The sequence below is a fragment of the Salmo trutta genome, chromosome 14 (genome assembly GCF_901001165.1).
Source record: "Salmo trutta chromosome 14, fSalTru1.1, whole genome shotgun sequence".
Taxonomy (NCBI): domain Eukaryota; kingdom Metazoa; phylum Chordata; class Actinopteri; order Salmoniformes; family Salmonidae; genus Salmo; species Salmo trutta.
The window spans coordinates 14,373,777-14,399,289 of record NC_042970.1 but is presented as its reverse complement, the minus strand read 5'-3'; the positions used below and the strand labels follow the sequence as shown (position 1 = coordinate 14,399,289).

Genomic DNA, 25,513 nt, shown 5'->3' with positions numbered 1-25,513 from the left:
GAGTGTATGTAAACTTCTGACCCACTGGGAATGTGATGAAAGAAGTAAATGCTGAAATAAATCATTCTCTCTACTATTATTCTGACATTGTACATTACTAAAATTAAGTGTTGATCCTAACTTACCTAAGACAGGGAATTTTTACTAGGATTAAATGGCAGGAATTGTGAAAAACGGAGTTTAAATGTATTTTGGCTAAGGTGTATGTAAACTTCCGACTTCAACTGTATGTCACACCCTGACCATAGAGAGCCTTTTTTATTCTCTATTTTGGTTAGGTCGGGGTGTGACTAGGGGGGGGGGGGGGTGTTCCTATCTAGGTTGTCTAGTTCTATGTTAGCCTGGTATGGTTCCCAATCAGAGGCAGCTGTTTATCGTTGTCTCTGATTGGGGATCATATTTAGGCAGCCATTTCCCCACTGGTTTTTGTGGGATCTTGTTTCTGTGTAGTTGCCTGTGAGCACTGCTTGAGCGTCACGTATCATTTATTATTTTCTTGTTTTTTGTTCGGTTCTCTGATAATGAAAAGATGTTGAACCGATTCCACGCTGCGCTTTGGTCTGAGTATGATTACAATGACGATCGTGACACTGTAAGTGCGTAGAGACAGGTGCATGATAATGGTCCATTCTAAGTCAAAACAAAATTCACATATATATATTTTGTAATGGTAAAGACAAGATTAAATCAAGAATAGTCTGATGGGTGACAATATTAGCCTATCACTTGTGAATTATATATTATCACTTGTGATCAGCGTATCATTCACAAGTTATGCCTTTTTTGGATGACTTTTTCAAATCATAGTCGCACACCTCATATAAGCCCACATGCCTATATGTTTTGATAAGGTTTGTATCACAACTAAAGTGGCCAAATAACTTCTTTAAATGAAGCACATTAATCCGCTTTACAAGAGGTGTAGAGCCTAACTGGCATACATAAGCAGCGCGTGGAGTTTCAAGTTCGGGGAAGATAATTACATGCATAATCACATTTGTGGTCACTTTTGATAATGGTGTTTTCCCACTAATGGAACATTTGCGTTTATAGCCTACTGTAGTGTCTGCATTGCTGCGCTTATAATATGAAGAAATAGCCTAATAGTTTATCAACATTGTGTAAAAAAGTTTTTTTGATGCTAGTGGTTGTATTAATTTGTGATCTATCGCATTTGGGGCGGCAGCGTAGCCTAGTGGTTAGAGCGTTGGACTAGGTTGCAAGATCAAATCCCCGAGCTGACAAGGTACAAATCTGTCATTCTGCCCCTGAACAGGGCAGTTAACCCACTGTTCCTAGGCCGTCATTGAAAATAAGAATTTGTTCTTAACTGACTTGCCTAGTTAAATAAAGGTAAAATAAATAAAAAATCACATGACTGTCCCAGACTATGTTTGGAATATTTAATTCTCAAACAGAATAGAATAGGTCGACTTTTGTACTATGGGGGATAGTAGCTTGACATAGACTAGTGCTTTTGCTGTTCGTTAGGCCTACTCATCTTGTTGGCTGGCGAAAAGTAAATGTGGACAGTTCTTCCAATATCTTCAATATGCACCTAAGAATTGGATAAGGATGCACGCAGTTGCGTCCCCGATGTGTCTGTCTTCACTTGTAAAAGACCAGATTACGTGATGAAGAGCCATGTGAGTGAGAGGTGCTTTGGAGCACACAGCACTCAGGGAGAAGGGAATTATAATTAATATATTTAGCCCAAGGTAATTTTTTTAGGAGGCATTACGGAGACACACAAAGGGGATGCCACTGAAATTCAAGGCATTATCAAGTGCTTGTCAAATTGTGAATGAGACTGATGAAGTGTGTATAGCCTGCGCAAAAAACAATGCCATGGAATTCTAAGCAAATCTTGTCTGCTAAATGAATAGTGTATAGATCAGGACCTGACATAAAGACAACTCAGAGTATGCTATTCTGTTCTGAAATAGACTACATTTTCTTCATATCAGTCTTCTTTAGACCTGTCTAAAATAAGTTATGGATTTATTGTGAAGGTATAGACTATATTACATGGATTTATTAGACTTTTTAAAATGTAGATGTTCCAAAGGTCTGCATCAGTGGCTTGTAGGAAGCCAGGAGATGCTAAATGTTTTTATGTTAATTAACAGTTTATTACCGTGAGACCGGCAGTTATTTGCTTGACAATCACCGGCTGACAAAATTTAGTGACCGCCACAGCCCTAGTTGGGACTATTAGGACTGTTGGAAGAGTGTTGGTAGACTATTGGGACTGTTGGAAAGAGTGTTGGCTATTTTTTATTTTTTTATGTAACCTTTATTTAACTAGGCAAGTCATTTGGGAACAAATTCTTATTTACAATGACGGCCTACCCCGGCCAAACCCGGACGACGCTGGGCCAATTGTGCGCCGCCCTATTTGACTCCCGATCACGGCCGGTTGTTATACAGCCTGGATACGAACCAGGGTCTGTAGTGACGTCGCTAGCACTGACATGCAGTGCCTTAGACTGCTGCGCCCCTCAGGATCAAAGCTCTCAGGCTCCTCTGTTCTTCTTTTATCAGGACAACAAATGGTGTGGTAAACACAAATGTCTCTCTGCCTGCATGGCCTCTGGGAATGTGGTGTTGGTGTGTCAGATAATGACCCAGGGAAAGTATTATATTAGAATGTGATTGTCATGCATATACCAAGCACAAGGACACATCCCTTTCCGTATTTACTCTGTGGTTATGAAGATATCATATTGCCGCGAAAAATATAATCCCATGATAATCTAGGTAGTGATGTATATTTCCTATGGATTGGTGTGGACAGTCCCAAGACTCCCTTTGCTTTGAATACAGTCATTGTATTGGTTAATTATTGCTGTGATTGATTGATTTCATTTAGAATTTACTCTTTGTCTGTCTTTTCTCAGTTGACGAGTTCAGGTCTGCCTTTCTGGTCTGGAGCAAAGAGATGTCCCCATCCCTTGACCTTTGACCCCAGCAATGTAAGTTTTACACAACCTACTGTATCTTTCCTCAGTCTCAGACACACACAGTGCACTGCAGTTGTCTCATTTGCCTGTCGAACCGGTCAGCAGGAATGATTTGAAATGTCATTATCTTAGCTGATAACACACTCCTCACATTCTCTCTGGTTGTATATTGGATTGGTTCTTATCTAACCTGTGAGAACCACTCAACTGCTGCTGCTGACAAAGCAAGGTGGATAAAATCTACCCCACCTTTATGCACACATATACACACACACATGCACGCGCACACACACACACACAGGCACACAGACACAGGCACACACAATGGAGCTATAGAGGTAAAAATCTTTAACCAAGGGGTTCAAATGTTGTTTTGAGTGTGAACGCTTTATACTACCAGTGTCCTGTCCCACCTCTCCTCTCTTATCTTTTATGCTACGTTCCTCTCCTATCTTGACTCCGCTGCTCTCCCTCTTTCCTTTCATCTCACCTTTCCCAACCTCTCCTCCTGTCTTCTCAATTCCTCCTCCTCTCACATTGTCTTCTTCACATATGCTCTGTTTCTCTCCTCTCTGTTTCCCTCCTCTCTGTTTCCTTCCCCTCTGTTTCCTCGCCTCTCTGTTCCCCGCCTCTCTGTTCCCCGCCTCTCTGTTTCTCCTCTCTGTTCGACTCCTCTCTGTTTCTCCTCTCTGTTCGACTCCTCTGTTTCCCTCCTCTCTGTTTCCCTCCTCTCTGTTTCCCTCCTCTCTGTTTCCTTCCTCTCTGTTTCCCCGCCTCTCTGTTCCCCGCCTCTCTGTTCCCCGCCTCTCTGTTCCCCGCCTCTCTGTTCTCTCCTCTCTGTTCCCCTCCTCTCTGTTCCCCTCCTCTCTGTTCCCCTCCTTTCTGTTCCCCTCCTCTCTGTTCCCCTCCTCTCTGTTCCCCGCCTCTCTGTTCTCTCCTCTCTGTTCCCCTCCTCTCTGTTCCCCTCCTCTCTGTTCCCCTCCTTTCTGTTCCCCGCCTCTCTGTTCCCCGCCTCTCTGTTCCCCGCCTCTCTGTTCCCCGCCTCTCTGTTCTCTCCTCTCTGTTCTCTCCTTTCTGTTCCCCTCCTCTCTGTTCCCCTCCTCTCTGTTCCCCTCATCGCTGTTCCCCTCCTCTCTGTTCCCCTACTCTCTGTTCTCACCTCTCTTCTCGCCTCTCTGTTCCCATCCTCTCTGTTCCCCTCCTCTCTGTTCCCCTCCTCTCTGTTCCCCTCCTCTCTGTTCCCCTCCTCTCTGTTCTCTCCACTTCTCTCCTTTCTGTTCCCCTCCTCGCTGTTCCCCTCCTCGCTGTTCCCCTACTCTCTGTTCCTCTCCTCTCTGTTCTCACCTCTCTGTTCTCTCCTCTCTTCTCGCCTCTCTGTTCCCATCCTCTCTGTTCCCATCCTCTCTGTTCCCCTCCTCTCTGTTCCCCTCCTCTCTGTTCTCTCCTCTCTGTTCCCCGCCTCTCCTGGTATGAGGGGTTGTCTCCTCACCTGTCCTCAGGTCTGGGCCTGCAGCTCTCACAGGCAGACAATAGGACAACAACAATGGTCTTTAGGAATGCCTCTTATCAACACACTCAATAAACACACTGACTGCTTCTAGAGCATAGAGCCTATTCATGGCCTGTTGAATGCCATTTAGTAGCAGTTGTAAATCAATGGAACCACCCTATGAATCTTTCGTAGTCCTCAGATGTATTCAGTGGTAGACATTACTTTTGGTAACCGATGGGAGGTTTTAAACTGATGTAAATTGCGATGGTTTTCTGACTTGTTTTCTGGCTTGACAGGTGGCAGGTAGCCTAGCGTTTAGAGCCTTTGCCAGTAACCGAAAGGTTGCTGGTTTGAATACCTGAGCTGACAAAGTGAAAAACCTGTTGATATGCCTTTGTGCAAGGAACTTAACCTTAATTTGCTCCAGCCAGGGGTGCCGTACTACTACTACTGACCTTGTAAAACAACACATTTCACTGCATCTATCTGGTGTATGTGACAATAAAACATATTTATATTTTTTGGTTAGAGGGTTTTCTCCTTTGGTAACTACTGGGTGACTCTGCTGATAGCTCATACAGCCCAGTCAGCATGTGGTGGACATACTACATGAGCAGAGTTGGAGAGTAACTGATTACATGTAATCAGTTACATGTAATCCGATTACAAAAAACTCAAGCTGTAATCAGTTAGGTTACCAGCAAAAATATTCTAATCAGATTACAGATATTTTTGAAAAAACAGATGATTACTTCTTGGATTACTTTTAAATTCAGAACAATGTTTGCCAAAAAATACATTATGACACCTTTCTGTTTTCTCAATGATTTTCAATTCAGCATTGAAAAACAGCACAAGTTTAAGTTTGTTCCAACTGAGCGAGTCTGACCACAAGTCACAGACCACTATGAGGACATCAAATGCGTTTGATGAATCCTTTTTGTCTTCTTCTAATGCCTCTGACGGGGAAAGTAATCCAAAAGTAACTGAAAGTAATCAGATTGTGCTACTGAGTTTGAGTAATCTAAAAGTTACATTACTGATCACAATTTTAGACAGGTAACTTGTAACTGTAACGTATTACATTTAGAAAGTAACCTACCCAACCCTATCCATGATGAACATCCTGTTAGATATTAACATTTTCCACAGCTTTTGCTCCTCGCGTGCAGCTGGTAGGAAGTGGTCTTTGTACCACCCCTAATATGACCAAAGTGGATTTGTGGGTTTTGTTTGAGTTAGCAGCATGTGTGTAATGTAATTATTTATTTTACCTCAGCAGGTCTGGTTCTGACTGTTGAGATGGAGAGGTGGGGGGTCATTAACAGTTTGTTTTATCTTGTCATGTATTGTAGACCACCCATATGGACTATGTGGTGGCAGCAGCCAACCTCTATGGGCAGATCTATGGGATTGTGGGAACACGAGACTGCTCTGCCATCAGGAGCATCCTAGAGAGGGTCCACATACCTGCCTTCACCCCCAAGTCTACTGTCAAGATCCATCTCACTGACAAGGAGATGGAGGAGGAGAGGGAGAGTGGAAATTTGGGTGAGTAAACTGTCCATTTATCTACTATATGTTGTGTTATAAGCCTGTTTCTCAGGCCTTTGTGTTACTCTGTGTTTCTTTTCCATTTGACCAGACACAGGCCGACTGGATGAGTTGCAGAAGAAGCTGTCCTCTCCTCCAGTGAACAGCGCAGCCCTGCAGATGCACCCCATTGACTTTGAGAAGGTAATAAGAGCCCAGCGCCATGCTCGCCGTATCTCCACTGGTAACACTGCATAGTGCTAGGGGCCACACAGAGGTCAGTGGACCATGTTGAACTCTATATGGGGCCAAGAAAATAGCAGTTGCGTCTTTGGGTACTCAGTGACCGTTGTCTGTACTAGTCCCTAATGGTACACACACTGCAGTGGCTCAGTGTCAAAGGAAACAGGTCTGTCCTGTGTTCTGAGTCCTCTCTGTTGCACTGCTTCTGTAAGGGGTAGTATTTTAGAGAGTACATATCTTGTTAAAAACAGCCTTCAGAACAGTGGTGAATAAACAGTGGTGAATAAACAGTCTACAGAACAGTGGTGAATAAACAGTCTTCAGAACAGTGGTGAATAAACAGTCTTCAGAACAGTGGTGAATAAACAGTCTTCAGAACAGTGGTGAATAAACAGTCTTCAGAACAGTGGTGAATAAACAGTCTTCAGAACAGTGGTGAATAAACAGCCTTCAGAACAGTGGTGAATAAACAGCCTTCAGAACAGTGGTGAATAAACAGCCTTCAGAACAGTGGTGAATAAACAGCCTTCAGAACAGTGGTGAATAAACAGCCTTCAGAACAGTGGTGAATAAACAGTCTTCAGAACAGTGGTGAATAAACAGTCTTCAGAACAGTGGTGAATAAACAGTCTTCAGAACAGTGGTGAATAAACAGCCTTCAGAACAGTGGTGAATAAACAGTCTTCAGAACAGTGGTGAATAAACAGTCTTCAGAACAGTGGTGAATAAACAGCCTTCAGAACAGTGGTGAATAAACAGTCTTCAGAACAGTGGTGAATAAACAGTGGTGAATAAACAGTCTTCATAACAGTGGTGAATAAACAGCCTTCATAACAGTGGTGAATAAACAGTCTACAGAACAGTGGTGAATAAACAGTCTACAGAACAGTGGTGAATAAACAGTCTACAGAACAGTGGTGAATAAACAGCCTTCAGAACAGTGGTGAATAAACAGCCTTCAGAACAGTGGTGAATAAACAGTCTTCAGAACAGTGGTGAATAAACAGTCTTCAGAACAGTGGTGAATAAACAGTGGTGAATAAACAGTATTCAGAACAGTGGTGAATAAACAGCCTTCATAACAGTGGTGAATAAACAGTCTACAGAACAGTGGTGAATAAACAGTCTTCAGAACAGTGGTGAATAAACAGTCTACAGAACAGTAGTGAATAAACAGTCTACAGAACAGTGGTGAATAAACAGCCTTCAGAACAGTGGTGAATAAACAGCCTTCAGAACAGTGGTGAATAAACAGTCTTCAGAACAGTGGTGAATAAACAGCCTTCAGAACAGTAGTGAATAAACAGTCTTCAGAACAGTAGTGAATAAACAGCCTTCAGAACAGTAGTGAATAAACAGCCTTCAGAACAGTGGTGAATAAACAGCCTTCAGAACAGTGGTGAATAAACAGCCTTCAGAACAGTGGTGAATAAACAGTCTTCAGAACAGTAGTGAATAAACAGTCTTCAGAACAGTGGTGAATAAACAGCCTTCAGAACAGTGGTGAATAAACAGCCTTCAGAACAGTGGTGAATAAACAGTCTTCAGAACAGTGGTGAATAAACAGTCTACAGAACAGTGGTGAATAAACAGCCTTCAGAACAGTGGTGAATAAACAGCCTTCAGAACAGTGGTGAATAAACAGTCTTCAGAACAGTGGTGAATAAACAGCCTTCAGAACAGTAGTGAATAAACAGCCTTCAGAACAGTGGTGAATAAACAGCCTTCAGAACAGTGGTGAATAAACAGTCTTCAGAACAGTAGTGAATAAACAGCCTTCAGAACAGTGGTGAATAAACAGCCTTCAGAACAGTGGTGAATAAACAGTCTTCAGAACAGTGGTGAATAAACAGCCTTCAGAACAGTGGTGAATAAACAGTCTTCAGAACAGTGGTGAATAAACAGTCTTCAGAACAGTGGTGAATAAACAGCCTTCAGAACAGTGGTGAATAAACAGCCTTCAGAACAGTGGTGAATAAACAGCCTTCAGAACAGTGGTGAATAAACAGTCTTCAGAACAGTAGTGAATAAACAGTCTTCAGAACAGTGGTGAATAAACAGCCTTCAGAACAGTGGTGAATAAACAGCCTTCAGAACAGTGGTGAATAAACAGTCTTCAGAACAGTGGTGAATAAACAGTCTACAGTGACTAGGCCTGAGGAACTCTAGCTCTGTTCGTGGGGCTGTAGGGTGTGTCCCCCGGTCCCCCTGCTCCCCATCTCACATGGTCTACCACCACCATGTCACCCAGCCCTGTGAAGCAGCACACTCACACATCCCCGAGGGCAAAAGTTCCTCCAAAACACTTCCATTGTACAGCCAGTCACTGTCATGCAGAGGAACCGGAGCCTCTCTCTCTCTCCTTTCTTTCTTTCTTTCTCTCACTCCCACTCTCTCTCTTCTCTCTCACTCCCCCGCCTCATCTATCTATCATTAAATGAGGTTTGGAGCTGTGTAGTGCAGATGACTGATTAGTGTGGCTGGCGAAGTATGTAGGGTGGCTGAGGTAAGACAGGTATTAGATGTCACCTTGCCTTGGATTTTGACTGAGACCCTCCTCCTCGTCCACCTCCTCATCCTCCTTGTCCACATCCTCCTCCTACACGTCCTCTCTACCTCTGCTAACTGGCCAGGTCATGCTACAGATGCCTGGAATGTGAGGAAACGGATTCCGCAGTATCGGGTTGCCAGGTGTGACTACCTCACGACCCCTCCAGCTGCCCCTGACTGATTGTCGCCCTCTTTGTAGGGCTGTACTGGCTGAGGTATGAGCTCATAGACAGTGTCGCTCACAGGGGAATCTGATTTCCACTACATGGCAGAGGGGTGATAAGTCATGTACTAGTGTAATTAAAGTGACACAGACACAAAGGCCTCAGAGCTCAAAGCAGACGAACCACGGCATCACATCATTGACTCATTTGGCTTTAATATGGCTAACAGAGTTTAGACAAGGAAGTGCTGAGAAGTGTTCTGGCCTGGAATCAGTTGATCTCATCTTCATCTCACAGCTGTTGATGTTAATGTATCTAACGTATGTCAGAATGTTTCTCCATTTGTCTCCTCTTCAGAACGATGTTGCTCCTGTGGCAGGTGTTCCCTGAAAATGTAACAATCTAGTACTCTTTGGATATTAAAGGTTAATGCATTCATGTATTATAAAGAGGATCAATTGTGTTTACAGGATGATGATAATAACTTCCACATTGACTACATAGTGGCTGCCTCTAACTTGAGGGCAGAGAACTACGACATCCCAACAGCTGATCGTCACAAGGTTAGAATCTTCATTATTTTCTCCTATCACAGCAATACAACAGAGAGTGATAGAAAGAGTGATCCTCTGAGACTTCTCAGAGATTTCCCAGTATCTCAAAAGATTTTCAGGAAGTTTCATTTTCAGTCAGTTAGCGGCAACCGTCTCCACCCCCTCGCATGCACACACACACACACACACACACACACACACACACACACACACACACACACACACACACACACACACACACACACACACACACACACACACACACACACACACACACACACACACACATTTGTTTTACTGTCTTTGTGGGGAACAAACAATTGATTCCCATTTAAAATCCTATTTTCCCTAACCCCGAACTCTAACCCTAACTCCTAACCCCTAACCCTAACTCCTAACTCTAACGCAAACCTCTAACCCTAACTCTAACCCTAACCCTAACTCTAACCCTAACCCTACCTCTAACCCCTAACCCTACCTCTAACCCTAACTCTAACCCTAACCCTAACTCTAACCCTACCTCTAACCCCTAACCCTACCTCTAACTCTAACCCTAACTCTAACTCCTAACTCTAACTCTAACCCTAACTCCTAACTCTAACCCTAAGTCCTAACTCTAACCCTAACTCCTAACCCTAACTCCTAACCCGTAACCCCTAACTCCTAACTCTACCCCTAACGCTACCCCCTAACTCCTAACCCCAACCCTAACTCTACCCCTAACTCTACCCCTAACTCTACCCCTAAGTCTACCCCTAACTCCTAACCCCTAACTCTACCCCTAACTCCTAACCCCTAACTCTACCCCTAACTCTACCCCTAACTCTACCCCTAACTCTAACTCCTAACCCCTAACCCCTAACTCTACCCCTAACCCCTAACTCTACCCCTAACTCTAACTCCTAACCCCTAACCCCTAACTCTACCCCTAACCCCTAACTCTACCCCTAACTCCTAACCCCTAACTCCTAACCCCTAACTCCTAACCCCTAACTCTACCCCTAACTCCTAACCCCTAACTCTACCCCTAACTCTACCCCTAACTCTACCCCTAACTCTAACTCCTAACCCCTAACCCCTAACTCTACCCCTAACCCCTAACTCTACCCCTAACTCTAACCCCTAACCCCTAACTCTACCCCTAACCCCAACTCCTAACTCTAACCCTAACCCCTAACCCCAACTCTAACTCTAACTCTACCCCTAACCCCTAACTCTACCCCTAACTCTAACCCCTAACCCCTAACTCTACCCCTAACCCCAACTCCTAACTCTAACCCTAACCCCTAACCCCAACTCTAACTCTAACTCTACCCCTAACCCCTAACTCTACCCCTAACTCTAACCCCTAACCCCTAACTCTACCCCTAACCCCAACTCCTAACTCCTAACCCTAACCCCTAACCCCAACTCTAACTCTAACCCTTAACTCTAACCCTTAACTCCAACCCTTAACTCCAACCCTTAACTCCAACCCCTAACTCCTAACTCTAACCCTAACCCTTAGCCTAAAATAGCCTTTTTCTGTGTGGGGACAGGCAAAATGTCCCCACAAATGTCCCCCCTTCACTTTTCCTTGTTTTACTATCCTTGTGAGGACTTCTGGTCCCCACAAGGATAGTAAAACCAAACACACACACACTGGTTTAACTGGAGCTTCTTTCTCCCCTCATCCACAGAGTAAGCTGATTGCGGGTCGCATCATCCCGGCTATCGCCACGACCACGGCTGCGGTGGCAGGTCTGATGTGTGTGGAGCTGTACAAGCTGGTCCAGGGCCACAGGAAGATCAGCTCCTACCGCTCAGGCTACATCAACCTGGCTGTCCAGTACTGTGTCCTGTCAGAACCCCTCGGGCCACAGCGTTTCACAGTGAGTGACCGGTCAGCACACACACCCACAGTGTAAAGTGATGAATGCGATTTGTTTTTTACAGGAGAGGGAATGGAACTGACAGTATTTACATGGTAAAATAGAATAAAACAGAGACTGTATTCAGTCTGCCTCTTAATTGCTACTGTTACTTCAGCATTTAGGCCTAAATCTGTTCCGCCTTATAAACAGAGAGTGAGTGAGTGCCCTTAGTGTAAGAGACTACAGCTAACCTGAGAATCCACGGCCCATAAGGGAGGTGTTAACTCAGCTCAGTCTAATCCGAGGGGTGGTTAGCATCCAGGTAAGGCAGGGAGTAACTGTACACCCCCACACCACCGCACCACCCTGCCTGGAGCTGTGTTTGCACAATCCAGGAGACCTTCAATGCATAAAGGCACCCAAGTGTGAAGCAAGAGAATAGAGCAGAAGCAGAGAAAAGATCATGTGCTCTAAGAAGAGAGAGCTTTCAGTCCCACATCTCCAGTTTGCTTCAGATGTAATGCCTGGCTTATTGGGTTCTATGGAACAATGGCCACACTAGAACCTAGAATAAGAATGGGCACTTGCCAATTAGAAAGCCAAACAGAACTCTGGATCTAGTTTTGGGTCATGGATTGGGAGGACGCCCGATGATGAGGTAAGGCGACCACCACGCCCTCCTTCCCTGTCCCAGGACAGCTCACCTCTGGAAGGGTCTGACCCGGGAAGCGGGCCTCGTCCTCCCGTAGGGGCCCCCAAATCCCGACAGATCAGGGTTGTTGGGGGTCAGAGTGGGGTAACCCTGATAACTTTGCCCCATGGGACCTGGGGGGGGGGGGTGTTTAAACAGTGCAGGTCCGGTTACGACTGTGGTTACAACCAAAGTTGCAGCTGCGTGATGTGGTGCCCTGGCTTGATGGCAGGGGCAGCTGTGCCTCACTGCCATTCAGTGCTGGAGACTGGAGACTGACTCTCTCACCAAAGGGAAAGGGGGATACCTCCTCTCCAAACCAGTGTAGTACTGTACACTGTCCTCTTGCTCAGTTCAGACCAACTCTGGCCTCTCTTGGTTTGGTATGCTAAAAGCTTGTTGACCAGTTAGGTTGCTATAGCAATATGTAGGCCTGTTTATGAGACCTATGGGAGCATATGAGGCGGGGATAGCACAGACATAATGGCTTTTTGTTATGATTAATGTTGGAAATCATGTTTCACCAGTTCTGTGTAGGGAAGTTCTGTTTTTCCTCTTTTACTTGTCCCTTGTCCAGACATTCCAAACCTAGTCAGAACTGCATGGGAAAAAAGTTGATTCACCGTGAATGTTAGCAGTCATGCAGAGAGAGCACTTTAAATAACTAGAACCTAAAGATTTATAACACACTGCAGAGATGAGGGGGACAATATTTTCCAGACCCAAACTGTTCAAGTCTCTTTTTTTGTGGCATCAGCATATATTTTAGTTCAGCTTCTAAATAAGTATCATCATGTCTCAATGCACAGGAAGCCATCCAACTGCAGCTAATGGCTGGGCTGAGCTGAGCTGTACTGTGTTGAGCTCTATTGTTGGGCTGGGCTGTGCTGAGCTGTACTGTGTTGAGCTCTATTGTTGGGCTGAGCTGGACTGAGCTGTACTGTGTTGAGCTCTATTGTTGGGCTGGGCTGTGCGGTGCTGAGCTGTACTGTGTTGAGCTCTATTGTTGGGCTGGGCTGTGCGGTGCTGAGCTGTACTGTGTTGAGCTCTATTGTTTGGCTGAGCTGGGCTGAGCTGTACTGTGTTGAGCTCTATTGTTGGGCTGAGCTGAGCTGGACTGAGCTGTAATGTGTTGAGCTCTGCTGTTGTGCTGTGTTGGGCTGGGCTAGTGTATGGCTGACTCTAAGTAGGAGTGAAGGAGCCATGTAGGCCAGAGTAGATAGAGTACAGGAGGTCTCCAGATTGGGAGAACACAGAGGCGTGTTAGGTCTGGGTCTGGGTCTGGGTGGGCCCCGACGAATTGAGGCTGTTCTGAGGGCAAAACGGGGTGCAACTCAATATTAGGACGGTGTTCCTAATGTTTTGTATGCTCAGTGTATATTGTGCACGCACCCACACACACACACACCTGACTTCACCAATACACTTGTGTTCGTAGTGTCTAGAACACACAAATGGTAAGAGGTGTTCTGGTCCGCATACAGTCTCTCCTCATGCTCTCCACCCCCCACCCCTCCCAAATGGTCGCAAATTGTGCCTCAGTCAGACTGGAAACTGACTAAAGAGAACAAATATCACCTAATTTCCTCCATTGCAAAAAAAACATTGGCTTACTGTGTGAAATAAATAATTGTCTGCTTTTATTTGTTTGAATAGCATTGCTGAAATATAGTGGTGCAGACTAACACTCTGCCTCCTCTTTTGTGTCCATGTTTCCTGTATGTACAATAGAAGCAAAGCAACTTGATTGTGCCATAATTGATAGTATCTGGGTTTATGGACATTCATAGCATAGTGGTCATCATGAACATGGCACGTGAGTGACCTCTGAACCCAAAGGTCAGAATTGGGGAAGTCCCAGGTCACCCCTCCTGACAGGCGGGGAGGGAGGATGTTTTTTTATGTGAGGAACGTGTGCGTGCATCTCCCCTAGTCCTCCTGAGAGTAGACTGGGTTAACGGAAGGCCCAGACAGACCTCAGCTTCCTGTGGGTTTGTTTTCAATACTTCAGCTCATACATACTTCTGTCTGCCGCTTCCTTTCCTTTCTTTAGGAATGACATGCTCTCACATACAAGCTTACCAATTACCTCACTCCAGTCACTGTTCTCAAAGCACATTGTCAGTCAACCCCCCCCCATCATGGATATTACTACTTTAAAATGGCGAAGGTGTTTGATAGCCTCTCACCTTGTCCGAGGCAAAGCTATGGGGATAGCCGCTCCCTTTCTCCTGAGTGTTGTAAAGGACAGATGCCCAACTAGCCTGTTGGGGGTGTGGCCAGAGCCATCTGGAGGGAGTCCTGGGGTCTGGTTACCTCAGCTCACCTTGGCAGCCTTTGTGTGCTAGATGGAGGAGGTGTGTGTGGTGGTGGAGGAGGTGTGTGGAAGACAAGCTGTCAGGCCAGATGGAGAGATGGCAACATGAAGGAGAAGTACAGGGGGAGTGCTGAGGGGAGTGCAGCGGGAGCGCAGTCTGCAGCACTAGTAATTAGGTAGAGAAATTATTTGTATACGTTATCCGGAGGAACAAGAAAAAATACTTTAGCAAATACACTTTTAAGGTTATAAGAATGTTTATATTCTTTGTATACACTAGCACTCTGCTCAGTGTATTTATTGTAATTATACCTGCTTTTACAATGTTTTTTTTCATGAACAAATGTTTCATAAACACATTGATAAGTATCAAGATTTTGCTTCTTCGTCACAGAGCTGAATCGCATCTGGACCACATGGTCTGCTTTAGTCATTGCTGCAACATGCTACTTTATCATTTTCATCTCAGCCTGTTTCCCTGCCAGACTAAATATCCTTGAGAATTATTGCAGATTTTATTAGTCTGCTTTTGAAGTGAGTGCAGGCGTGCAGCTGTTATATCTCACTGGTGATCTGACAACTATCAAGGGATCAACTTACGCATGCATGGATGTAGACCACCCCTCTCATGAGATCAGTCAGCTTTTTATATCAAATAACTAGACTAGAGCCTTCAATGGGTTTGGTAGTCTGTGAGCTTGACCAGCAGATAACCTCATCTTTAGATATTTTGTCTGCATGCCACAGTCCCCCTCTGCAGAAACATGCTCTGTGCAGATAGAGATATCATTCTAGGAGAAAGAGAAATTGTACACAGTACCGATGAGCTAAACGTTGGCTAAGAGAAAGCCTGCAGTGAAAGCCCCATATAAATGGACCATTAACATCTGGCCACGGAGACTGGTAGATGGTTATTGCAACCATAAAGGTGATATAATAAACTCAGCAAAAAAAGAAACGGCCCTTTTTCAGGACCCTGTCTTTCAAAGATAATTCGTAAAAATCCAAATAACTTCACAGATCTTCATTGTAAAGGGTTAAAACACTATTTCCCATGCTTTTTCAATGAACCATAAACAATTAATGAACATGCACCTGTGGAACGGTCGTTAAGACACTAACAGCTTACAGACGGTAGGCAATTAAGGTCACAGTTATGAAAACTTAGGACACTAAAGAGGCCTTTCTACTGACTCTGAAAAACACCAAAAGAAAGATGCCCAGGGTCCCTGCTCATCTGTGTGAATGTGCCTTAGGCATGCTGCAAGGAGGCATGAGGACTGCAGATGTGGCCAGGGCAATAAATTGCAATGTCTGTACTGTGAGACGCCTAAGACAGCGCTACCGGGAGACAGGATGGATAGCTGATCGTCCTCGCAGTGGCAGACCATCGGTAACAACACCTGCACAGGATCGGTACATCCGAACATCACACCTGCGGGACAGGTACAGGATGGCAACAACAACTGCCTATGTTACACCAGGAACGCACAATCCCTCCATCAGTGCTCAGACTGTCCACAATAGGCTGAGAGAGGCTGGACTGAGGGCTTGTAGGCCTGTTGTAAGGCAGGTCCTCACCGGCAACAATGTCGCCTTTGGGTACAAACCCACCGTCTCTGGACCAGACAGGACTGGCAAAAAGTGCTCTTCTCTGACGAGTCGCGGTTTTGTCTCACCTGGGGTGATGGTCCGATTCGCGTTTATCATCGAAGGTATGAGCGTTACACCGAGACCTGTACTCTGGAGCGGGATTGATTTGGTCTGTGGCGGTGCGTCACAGCATCATCGGACTGAGCTTGTTGTCATTGCAGGCAATCTCAACGCTGTGCGTTACAGGGAAGACATCCTCCTCCCTCATGTGGTACCCTTCCTGCAGGCTCATCCTGACATGACCCTCCAGCATGACAATGCCACCAGCCATACTGCTTGTTTTGTGCGTGATTTCCTGCAAGACAGGAATGTCAGTGTTCTGCCATGGTCAGCGAAGAGGCCGGATCTCAATCCCATGGAGCATGTCTGGGACCTGTTGGATCGGAGGGTGAGGGCTAGGGCCATTCCCCCCAGAAATGTCCGGGAACTTGCAGGTGCCTTGGTGGAAGAGTGGGGTAACATCTCACAGCAAGAACTGGCAAATCTGGTGCAGTCCATGAGGAGGAGATGCACTGAAGTACTTAATGCAGCTGGTGGCCACACCAGATACTGACTGTTACTTTTGATTTTGATTTTGACCCCCCCCTTTGTTCAGGGACACATTATTCAATTTCTGTTAGTCACATGTCTGTGGAACTTGTTCAGTTTATGTCTCAGTTGTTGCATCTTGTTATGTTCATACAAATATTTACACGTTAAGTTTGCTGAAAATCAACGCAGTTGACAGTGAGAGGATGTTTCTTTTTTTGCTGAGTTTATTAGGTTGTTCGTTCTGAATACACTCTTGGTGCAACTGAAGTGGTGTATTCATCTGTAACAATACCATGCTTTTTTTGCTATTCTAAAACAGGAAATGGGGCTTAGCTGGCTAATAGCCGTACTTTGGCAATAACAAAATAACAAAATGACTGCACTTTTCCCCAATGCCCCTAGCATCCCCCTTCATCCCCAGGGACTGTGGGTTTTAAACAGCTGTTTCCCCCTACTGTTGTTGTCCTCTGTATAGATAATTAAGACCCTATTCCCACTACGAGATTTGAAAGAGAATTCTACTTTTCAGTTCACATGACACCCTCGCCTACCTTTCGTTGTGGCTGGCACATTGTTGGTCCACAGCTCAAATTGACCGTAAATATCACAGTAGCCACTAGCCAGTAAGCAAAAAAGTATGACAAACTTTTCTTCTAAAACATATTACACTGTTAAATAATGCAACAATTCACAAGCATGTATGTGAAGACAATTAAATGGTTTATTTTCTCATCTGAAGGCTACACTCATTACATTTTAGCTTCAAGACCAAGCACAGAGTTGTATAACAGGCTTCATCAAGTGACGTTAGCCTATAAACGTAATCTCATGTTTTTATAGCCTAAAATATGCCCATTTATTTGTGTTCTAAGAAAATGTGAATGATCAAATTTGGTTTAAATTCACACTTCGGGTGGCTAAGTCACCGAGGCATTTTTTATAAAGAATGATTGATTGGAATTAATCAACACAATGGTGATGACATACTGTATGATAGTGTCTTTTATAGTTACAGATGCAAAGGCCTACATACAGAGAGCTCAGCCCTGTTAGTGTTATTGTCCAATTGCATTTGTCTCTTTGTCCGTTTAAAGGCTTTTAATGTTTTCAAGCTCCCTTGGCCAGGAGTTTTTCCAGAAGTTGTTTATAAAAGCATGTGACCTGATTAGAAAAATTATCTGGTCCCATCATAGCCCATATAAAACATGTTTTTACAGCCGAGTTATTACTATGTCATATGCTACAACTAGGGTCCAGAGTTGGTTAGGTTAGCCTACTTCCAGATCAGGAATAACTCTGGGCCCTAGGAATATAATTCCCCCCCCACCGCCACCACTCTGAGACCTGTGGTGCCACCTCTGAAATCACCACACAATGTTACAAATGAAAAAACATATCCTATTTGTATGATGTACATTTTATATTTGTTGGTTGGTGGGGATGGGCTTCCATAGTTTTACATGGCTCAGTGCAATCAGCAGCTACTGCGACAATTTAAGAATGTAACAGGCTGTTACTGCAATTTCATGTAAAAACTCAAAACATTTCTTAAATATGAGGAAAATGTTTATACATTTCAGCTGTTTCTAAAACATTGCTCTGCTATTACCATTTATACTTTAGGAGTGATGGCTCACTAAGACATTTGTGTTTACACTGCCCTGCTTCAAGGGGGGCAACTGTTGGGCCGAGGGTCGTGCAGTCGAGATGACGTAGAAAGTACACACGTTTACCTTTGAGTAATATGTGTAGTGGACTGTATTTTTACGGAAAGTGTAGTAATGTACACTACCATTCAAAAGTTTGGGGTCACTTAGAAATGTCCTTGTTTTTGAAAGAAAAGCACAACAGTGAAGAGGCGTTTCCGGGATGCTGGCCTTCTAGGCAGAATTGCAAAGAAAAAGCCATATCTCAGACTGGTCAATAAAAAGAAAAGATTACGATGGGCAAAAGAACACAGACACTGGACAGAGGAACTCTGCCTAGAAGGCCAGCATCACGGAGTCGCCTCTTCACTTTTGACAATGAGACTGGTGTTTTGCAGGTACTATTTAATGAAGCTGCCAGTTGAGGACTTGTGAGGCGTCTATTTCTCAAACTAGACACCCTAATGTACTTGTCCTCTTGCTGAGTTGTGCACCGGGGCCTCCCACTCCTCTTTCTATTCTGGTTAGTGCCAGTTAGCACTGTTCTGTGAAGGGAGTAGGACACAGCGTTGTATGAGATCTTCAGTTTCTTGGCAATTTCTCGCATGGAATAGCCTTCATTTCTCAGAACAAGAATAGACTGACGAGTTTCAGAAGAAAGTTCTTTGTTTCTGGCCATTTTGAGCCTGTAATCTAACCCACAAATGCTGATGCTCCAGATACTTAACTAGTCTAAAGAAGGCCAGATTTATTGCTTCTTTAATCAGGGCGACAGTTTTCAGCTGTGCTAACATAATTGCAAAAGGGTTTTCTAATGATAAATTAGCCTTTTAAAATTATAAACTTGGATTAGCTAACACAACGTGCCGTTGGAACACAGGAGTGATGGTTGCTGATAATGGGCCTCTGTACGCCTATTTAGATATTCCATTCGAAATCAGCCGTTTCCAGCTACAATAGTCATTTAGAACATTAACAATGTCTACACTGTATTTCTGATCAATTTGATGTTATTTTAATGGATTTTTTTGTTGTTGCTTTTCTTTCAAAAACAAGGACATTTCTAAGTGACCCCAAACGTTTGAACCGTAGTGTAAGTGTGACGAGGCACAACAATGTAAAGGAATAGGAGGCAGCCCTCGTCAGCCCCACAGAGAGACTCTGAGTATCGCTTTCCACTGAGTGTTGATGGTTTTCACTAGGGGTTCGGGCATGGGTCATAACTTTTGGAGAGCACTGAAATGTGATGCTGTGACACTGATTGTAATCTCTGAGATTGACATGCAGAAATGCTACGTCCAACTAGAACTAGCTAACTTTCCTCACGTTTCGTTCTTCTCTTTCCTGACATTTATGTTTTCTTGGCACATTTATTGATATTTGGGGTTCAGAAATGCAAGGGAGTCTTTAAACTTCACGATAAAGTTTAATGTGCCTCTTTAGTGTAATGGTAGTCGCTGGTCACATTCTTGCCTGTTGGAGTCATTTGATATGACCTAGAGGGAGAAAAGGGCTAACACTCAGCTTCTAGAGGGAGAATAGGGCTAACACTCAGCTTCTAGAGGGAGAATAGGGCTAACACTCAGCTTCTAGAGGGAGAATAGAGCTAACACTCAGCTTCTAGAGTGAGAATAGCGCTAACGCTCAGCTTCTAGAGGGAGAATAGGGCTAACACAGCTTCTAGAGGGAGAACAGGGCTAACACTCAGCTTCTAGAGGAAGAATAGGGCTAACACTCAGCTTCTAGAGGGGGAATAGAGCTAACACTCAGCTTCTAGAGGGGGAATAGGGCTAACACTCAGCTTCTAGAGGGGGAATAGGGCTAACACTCAGCTTCTAGAGGGAGAATAGGGCTAACACTCAGCTTCTGGAGGGGGAATAGGGCTAATACTCAGCTTCTAGAGGGGGAATAGAGCTAACACAGCTTCTAGAGGGGAAAAAAAGGCTAACACTCAGCTTCTAGAGGGGGAATAGGGCTAACACTCAGCTTCTAGAGGGAGAATAGGGCTAACACTCAGCTTCTAGAGGGGGAATAGAGCTAACACTCAGCTTCTAGAGGGGGAATAGGGCTAACACTCAGCTTCTAGAGGGGGAATAGGGCTAACACTCAGCTTCTAGAGGGGGAATAGAGCTAACACTCAGCTTCTAGAGGGGGAATAGGGCTAACACTCAGCTTCTAGAGGGGGAATAGGGCTAACACTCAGCTTCTAGAGGGGGAATAGGGCTAACACTTAGCTTCTAGAGGGAGAATAGGGCTAACACAGCTTCTAGAGGGGGAATAGGGCTAACACTCAGCTTCTAGAGGGAGAATAGAGCTAACACTCAGCTTCTAGAGGGGGAATAGGGCTAACACTCAGCTTCTAGAGGGGGAATAGGGCTAACACTCAGCTTCTAGAGGGGGAATAGGGCTAACACTCAGCTTCTAGAGGGAGAATAGAGCTAACACTCAGCTTCTAGTGGGGGAATAGGGCTAACACTCAGCTTCTAGAGGGAGAATAGGGCTAACACTCAGCTTCTAGAGGGGGAATAGGGCTAACACTCAGCTTCTGGAGGGGGAATAGGGCTAACACTCAGCTTCTAGAGGTGGAATAGGGCTAACACTCATAGAGGGAGAAAAGGGCTAACACTCAGCTCTCAATGTAATTGTCCGAAGCGTGCTGCATTAATACAACCCAGAATTTCATATCGTATCTAAGTTCTGTTTTTTCAACCGAGCTCTCTTACAATATAAAAGAGTCACGATATCCGGAGGTCCAGCAGGCCGGTAGTGTTACTTCAGTCAGTGTAACGGGTGTTGTTATCTGGACTATCTCTGGCCTGTGTGTTGATAGGGGTGCGGGGGGAGGAGAAGCGGGCCCCTAATGACGCCCCTGGGTGCTGTTAGCTGTAAGGTGAGCCGTAGACCCTTAAACCAGAGAAGGAAGGCGTGCAGGGCAGAAACATGACCCTGCCCTGGGATCGATGGAGGAGTGGGGAGTGAGGAGTCCAGCCAGGCGTTCAGATGTTGTCTAGCCGCCTGACTGGGCTGCCCTGTTCTGCTCTGGCTGGTGGTGTAAGCTTTCTAGGAGTGAATCGTTACTAGTCTGCCTGCAGCGCTGCTTGTCTGCTTTAGACAGCCCACATCATAGCCCTTCATCACCCCCCCTCCCTCCCCCACATATCCCCCTGCTGCACCCCGTCCTTGGGTTTTCTTACCATCCCACACTTCCTCCCTCCCATGGCTCTCTTCCTGCCCCACCTTGCTCTCTCGCTCTCTCTTTCCTAATTTAATTAACTGTGTCAGAGCGGAGGAGGAGGCAGCAGACTCTGGCTGACTCTCAATTCAATTCAATTCAAGGGCTTTATTGGCATGGGAAACATATGTTAACATTGCCAAAGCAAGTGAAATAGATAATCAACAAAAGTGAAATAAACAATAAGAATTAACTGTGAACATTACACTCACAGAAGTTCCAAAAGAATAAAGACATTTCAAATGTCATATTATGTCTATATACAGTTTTGTAGCGATGTGCAAATAGTTAAAGTACAAACACTCTCTCTCTCACACTGCTGGTTTGTTAGATGACTGGAGAAATGAGCGATTTTCCTGCTTTCACAAGAAGCGCTGTATTGAAAGCAGATTACAGAGAGAGGAGAGCAGAGCAGAGCACCGTGTGATCAGACTGCTGTTCCTGTTAATCACTCACAGCCACAGCTTCACCTCGCTGCCTCGCCCACAGAGCTGCTGTATGCTGCAGGGAGGAGCTCTTTGTTTTTGGATTTATTATGGATCCCCATTAGCTGCTGCCAAGCACCTACTCTTGCTGGGGTCCAGCAAAATTCACAGATTTCACAACACACTGTGTGCCCTGAGGTCCCTACTCCACCACTCCCCAATATCTACAGTACAAAGTTCACAGTCCCGCTGTTCCATAAGGTGTATTTTTTATCTGTTTTTTTTAAATCTCATTTTACTGCTTGCATCAGTTACTTGATGTGGAATAGAGTTCCATGTAGTCGTGGCTCTATGTAGTTCTGTGCGCCTCACATAGTCTGTTCTGGACTTGAGTACTGTGAAGAGACCTCTTGTGGCATGTCTTGTGGGGTATGCATGGGTGTCCGAGCTGTGTGCCAGTAGTTTAGACAGACAGCTCGGTGCATTCAACATGTCAATACCTCTCATAAATAAAAGTAGTGATGAAGTCAATCTCTCCTCCACTTTCAGCCAGGAGAGATTGACATGCATATTATTAATATTAGCTCTCTGTGTACATCCAAGGGCCAGCCATGCTGCCCTGTTCTGAGCCAATTGCACTTTTCTTGTCCCTTTTTGTGGCACCTGACCACACGACTGAACAGTGGTCCAGGTGCGACAAAACTATGGCCTGTAGGACCTGCCTTGTTAAGAAGGTAGAGAAGCGCTTTATTATGGACAGACTTCTCCCCATCTTAGCTACTGTTGTATCAATATGTTTTGACCATGACAGTTTACAATCCAGGGTTACTCCAAGCAGTTTAGTCACCTCAACTTGCTCAATTTCCACATCTTTGAAGCTGATCTCCCCTGCCACTCTCTCAATTAAATTACATTTCAATTTAAGGGGCTTTATTGGCATGGGAAACATATGGTTACACTGCCAAAGCAAGTGAAATAGAAAATAAACAAAAGTGAAATAAACAATAAAAATGAACAGTAAATATGAAACGGACAATCTCTGTCTGTCTGTCTGTCTGTCTGTCTGTCTGTCTCTCTGTCTGTCTCTCTGTCTGTCTCTCTGTTATTATGTATATAGTGCTATTTATATTGTTGCTGTTTCTGATTTTTATTTTAACTTAGTCCTGCATGTTGGAGCTCGGAGCCTAATATTTTCACTGTACCCTGCAATCAAACCTGAAACCCGTACATTTGACTATTAAACACTCTGTCTGTCTGTCCTGCAAAACTCCTTCATTCACTGCTCAGTTTGGAAGGATCTCATACTCATTATCTCTCATTGACTGCTGTGACAATATGTCTGAAGTATGAAATCAGGGGAGAGACAAGAATGTCAGCTCTTCAGTGTTATCCACATTGGATGGTGCTTTGTTTACACGCACATTTACGTCATTTAGCAGACGCTCTTATCCAGAGCGACTTACAGTAGTGAATGCATACATTTCATTTCACGCATTTAAAAAAAATAACCATTTGTACTGGCCCCCCATGGGAATCGAACCCACAACCCTGGCAAACCCACAAACACCATGCTCTACCAACTGAGCCACAGGGAAGACTTACGTAGAGAGGAGAATGTTAATAGCTACCTAAATTGTGAGAGGCCGGGGCCATTTTTTAGATCACAGGGTACACATATACCACAGAAATCAAATGGGCAGGCTGAAAAGGAGAGAAGGAGAGAGAGGTTTTTACCTCAGCATGTGCTTGGGTGTTTGTGTGCATGCACCTGCGTGTGTGCGTCTGTGTGTCAGCCTCCTTGCACTGTGCCATTAAGGAACACTGTTGGGTGAACCTGATCTGTGGCTTCCAGCCCTCCTTAGGGAGTCCCAGCAGCATGTAGCTGTGTTGTGGAGCTGTAACTCAAGACTCGGGAATGAATAGCACTCCCTGGATAAAGAATAATCTGTGAGGAACACTTCTGTTTTTCTTTTCTTTGTTTGGTAGAGGGGGATTTTTATTGTTGGTTTCAGCACTTATGTTTGAATATGGGTATGTTAGAGCTTCTTCATTGGCATTTATCCACTACCCATGTCTGTTGTCTTCATCATTTCCCTGTCTCACCCTGTTTGTCCACTACCCATGTCTGTTGTCTTCATCATTTCCCTGTCTCACCCTGTTTGTCCACTATCCATGTCTGTTGTCTTCATCATTTCCCTGTCTCACCCTGTTTGTCCACTACCCATGACTGTTGTCTTCATCATTGCCCTGTCTCACCCTGTTTGTCCACTACCCATGACTGTTGTCTTCATCATTGCCCTGTCTCACCCTGTTTGTCCACTATCCATGACTGTTGTCTTCATCATTGCCCTGTCTCACCCTGTTGTGGACTCCCCTCACTTCCCTGTCATGTCTTCTTTGTGACAGGGAGTGTCACTTAGGCCTACTTGAACGTTTGTAGAAGTAGGATCACTCACCTGTGCAGATGTGGCTGTCTAATCTGGTGTGAGTATCTTGTATTCCACAACCCATGCAGGGTACAATAGCCAGGAGATTACCAGTGAATAAAAAACATCTCCTCTTTAAAACGGGTCTGTGTGTTCCATGTGTTTAATAAGTTCACTTCTCCCATTCATTTAGCCAGTAACATTATGACTCCAGCCCATAAGCTCAGCATGCATACTCACTGTCAGCTAAACCATATAACCATGGGCTCCTCTATGAAATCCATTTTGTGGTAGACGGGATAGGTCATGGAGACCTATCCCGTCTACCACACAACGACGTTACTACAAAGTATTCAGTTTACCACCAGAGACACCCTTCCGAGGACAGCAAGACTTCTGTTGGGCAACACGGCCAGCATCTACGACCAACCTACCGAAGCGCAGCTCAGAGTAAATATTTATTGCATTTCCTTTTTCCAAATGGGCGGTAATTTTAGAATGCATAAGATAGCTATTTACGATAGCAGAGCTTCTCCCTTTGTTCCTCAGTCTTCCCGCTCTTTCACTCAAACCCAACCCCCTTTCCTTTGTGTAACCTGCCGTCATGTCGGTTCCGTCCACCAGGGACGTTTTCTGTATGACATAATTTGCATTCTGTGTATAGTAATTCTGTGTGATTAGTTAGGTATTTAGTAAATACATAATTAAACCCAATTTTGTATTGCTGATTCAACTTGTTAGCCAGGGTTCGTGAAGATAACCAAGAATTTACAACTTTCAGATGAGACTAAAATAAGGTGATGATTAATATTGACTGCTATTGATGTAAAATATTACTAGGTCTTTAAGAGTTTATTTGGAAGATAACAGCTCTATAAACACTCTTTCGTGGTGCCCCAACTTTCTAGTTAATTACATTTACATGATTAGCTCAATCAGGTAATATTAATTACAGAGAAAGGATTTTATAGAATAGCATGTCATATCACTTAATCCGGCATAGCCAAAGACATGACACCCCCCTGCGCATCACGTCTATTTCTATGGACACAAGCACTGTTCATGACACAAACTGTTCACACACCTCTTGTTGGTGGAGATAAAATGTTGCAGGTTGAAAGCTTATTTCCTGCAATTCTACACATTTTGTTATGGGGTGCAGAGAACATTTGGCAGTTTTAACCTCTCTTGGGCAGGTGGGACGCTGGTGAAAAATCAGAGCGCCAAATTCAAAACCACA

The 25,513-nt window shown here is 44.5% G+C and overlaps 1 protein-coding gene across 1 annotated transcript in view; it reads left to right on the top strand.

Moving 5' to 3' along the window:
• The window catches only part of uba7 (ubiquitin-like modifier activating enzyme 7), a 73,861-nt gene that overhangs the window by 24,391 nt on the left and 23,957 nt on the right, over positions 1–25,513 (top strand). Inside the window, exons 17-21 of the mRNA XM_029774529.1 lie at positions 2,901–2,975; positions 5,811–6,006; positions 6,101–6,192; positions 9,416–9,508; positions 11,179–11,370. Coding sequence (XP_029630389.1) covers positions 2,901–2,975; positions 5,811–6,006; positions 6,101–6,192; positions 9,416–9,508; positions 11,179–11,370 — 648 coding nt within the window. The remainder of the gene's footprint in view (positions 1–2,900; positions 2,976–5,810; positions 6,007–6,100; positions 6,193–9,415; positions 9,509–11,178; positions 11,371–25,513) is intronic.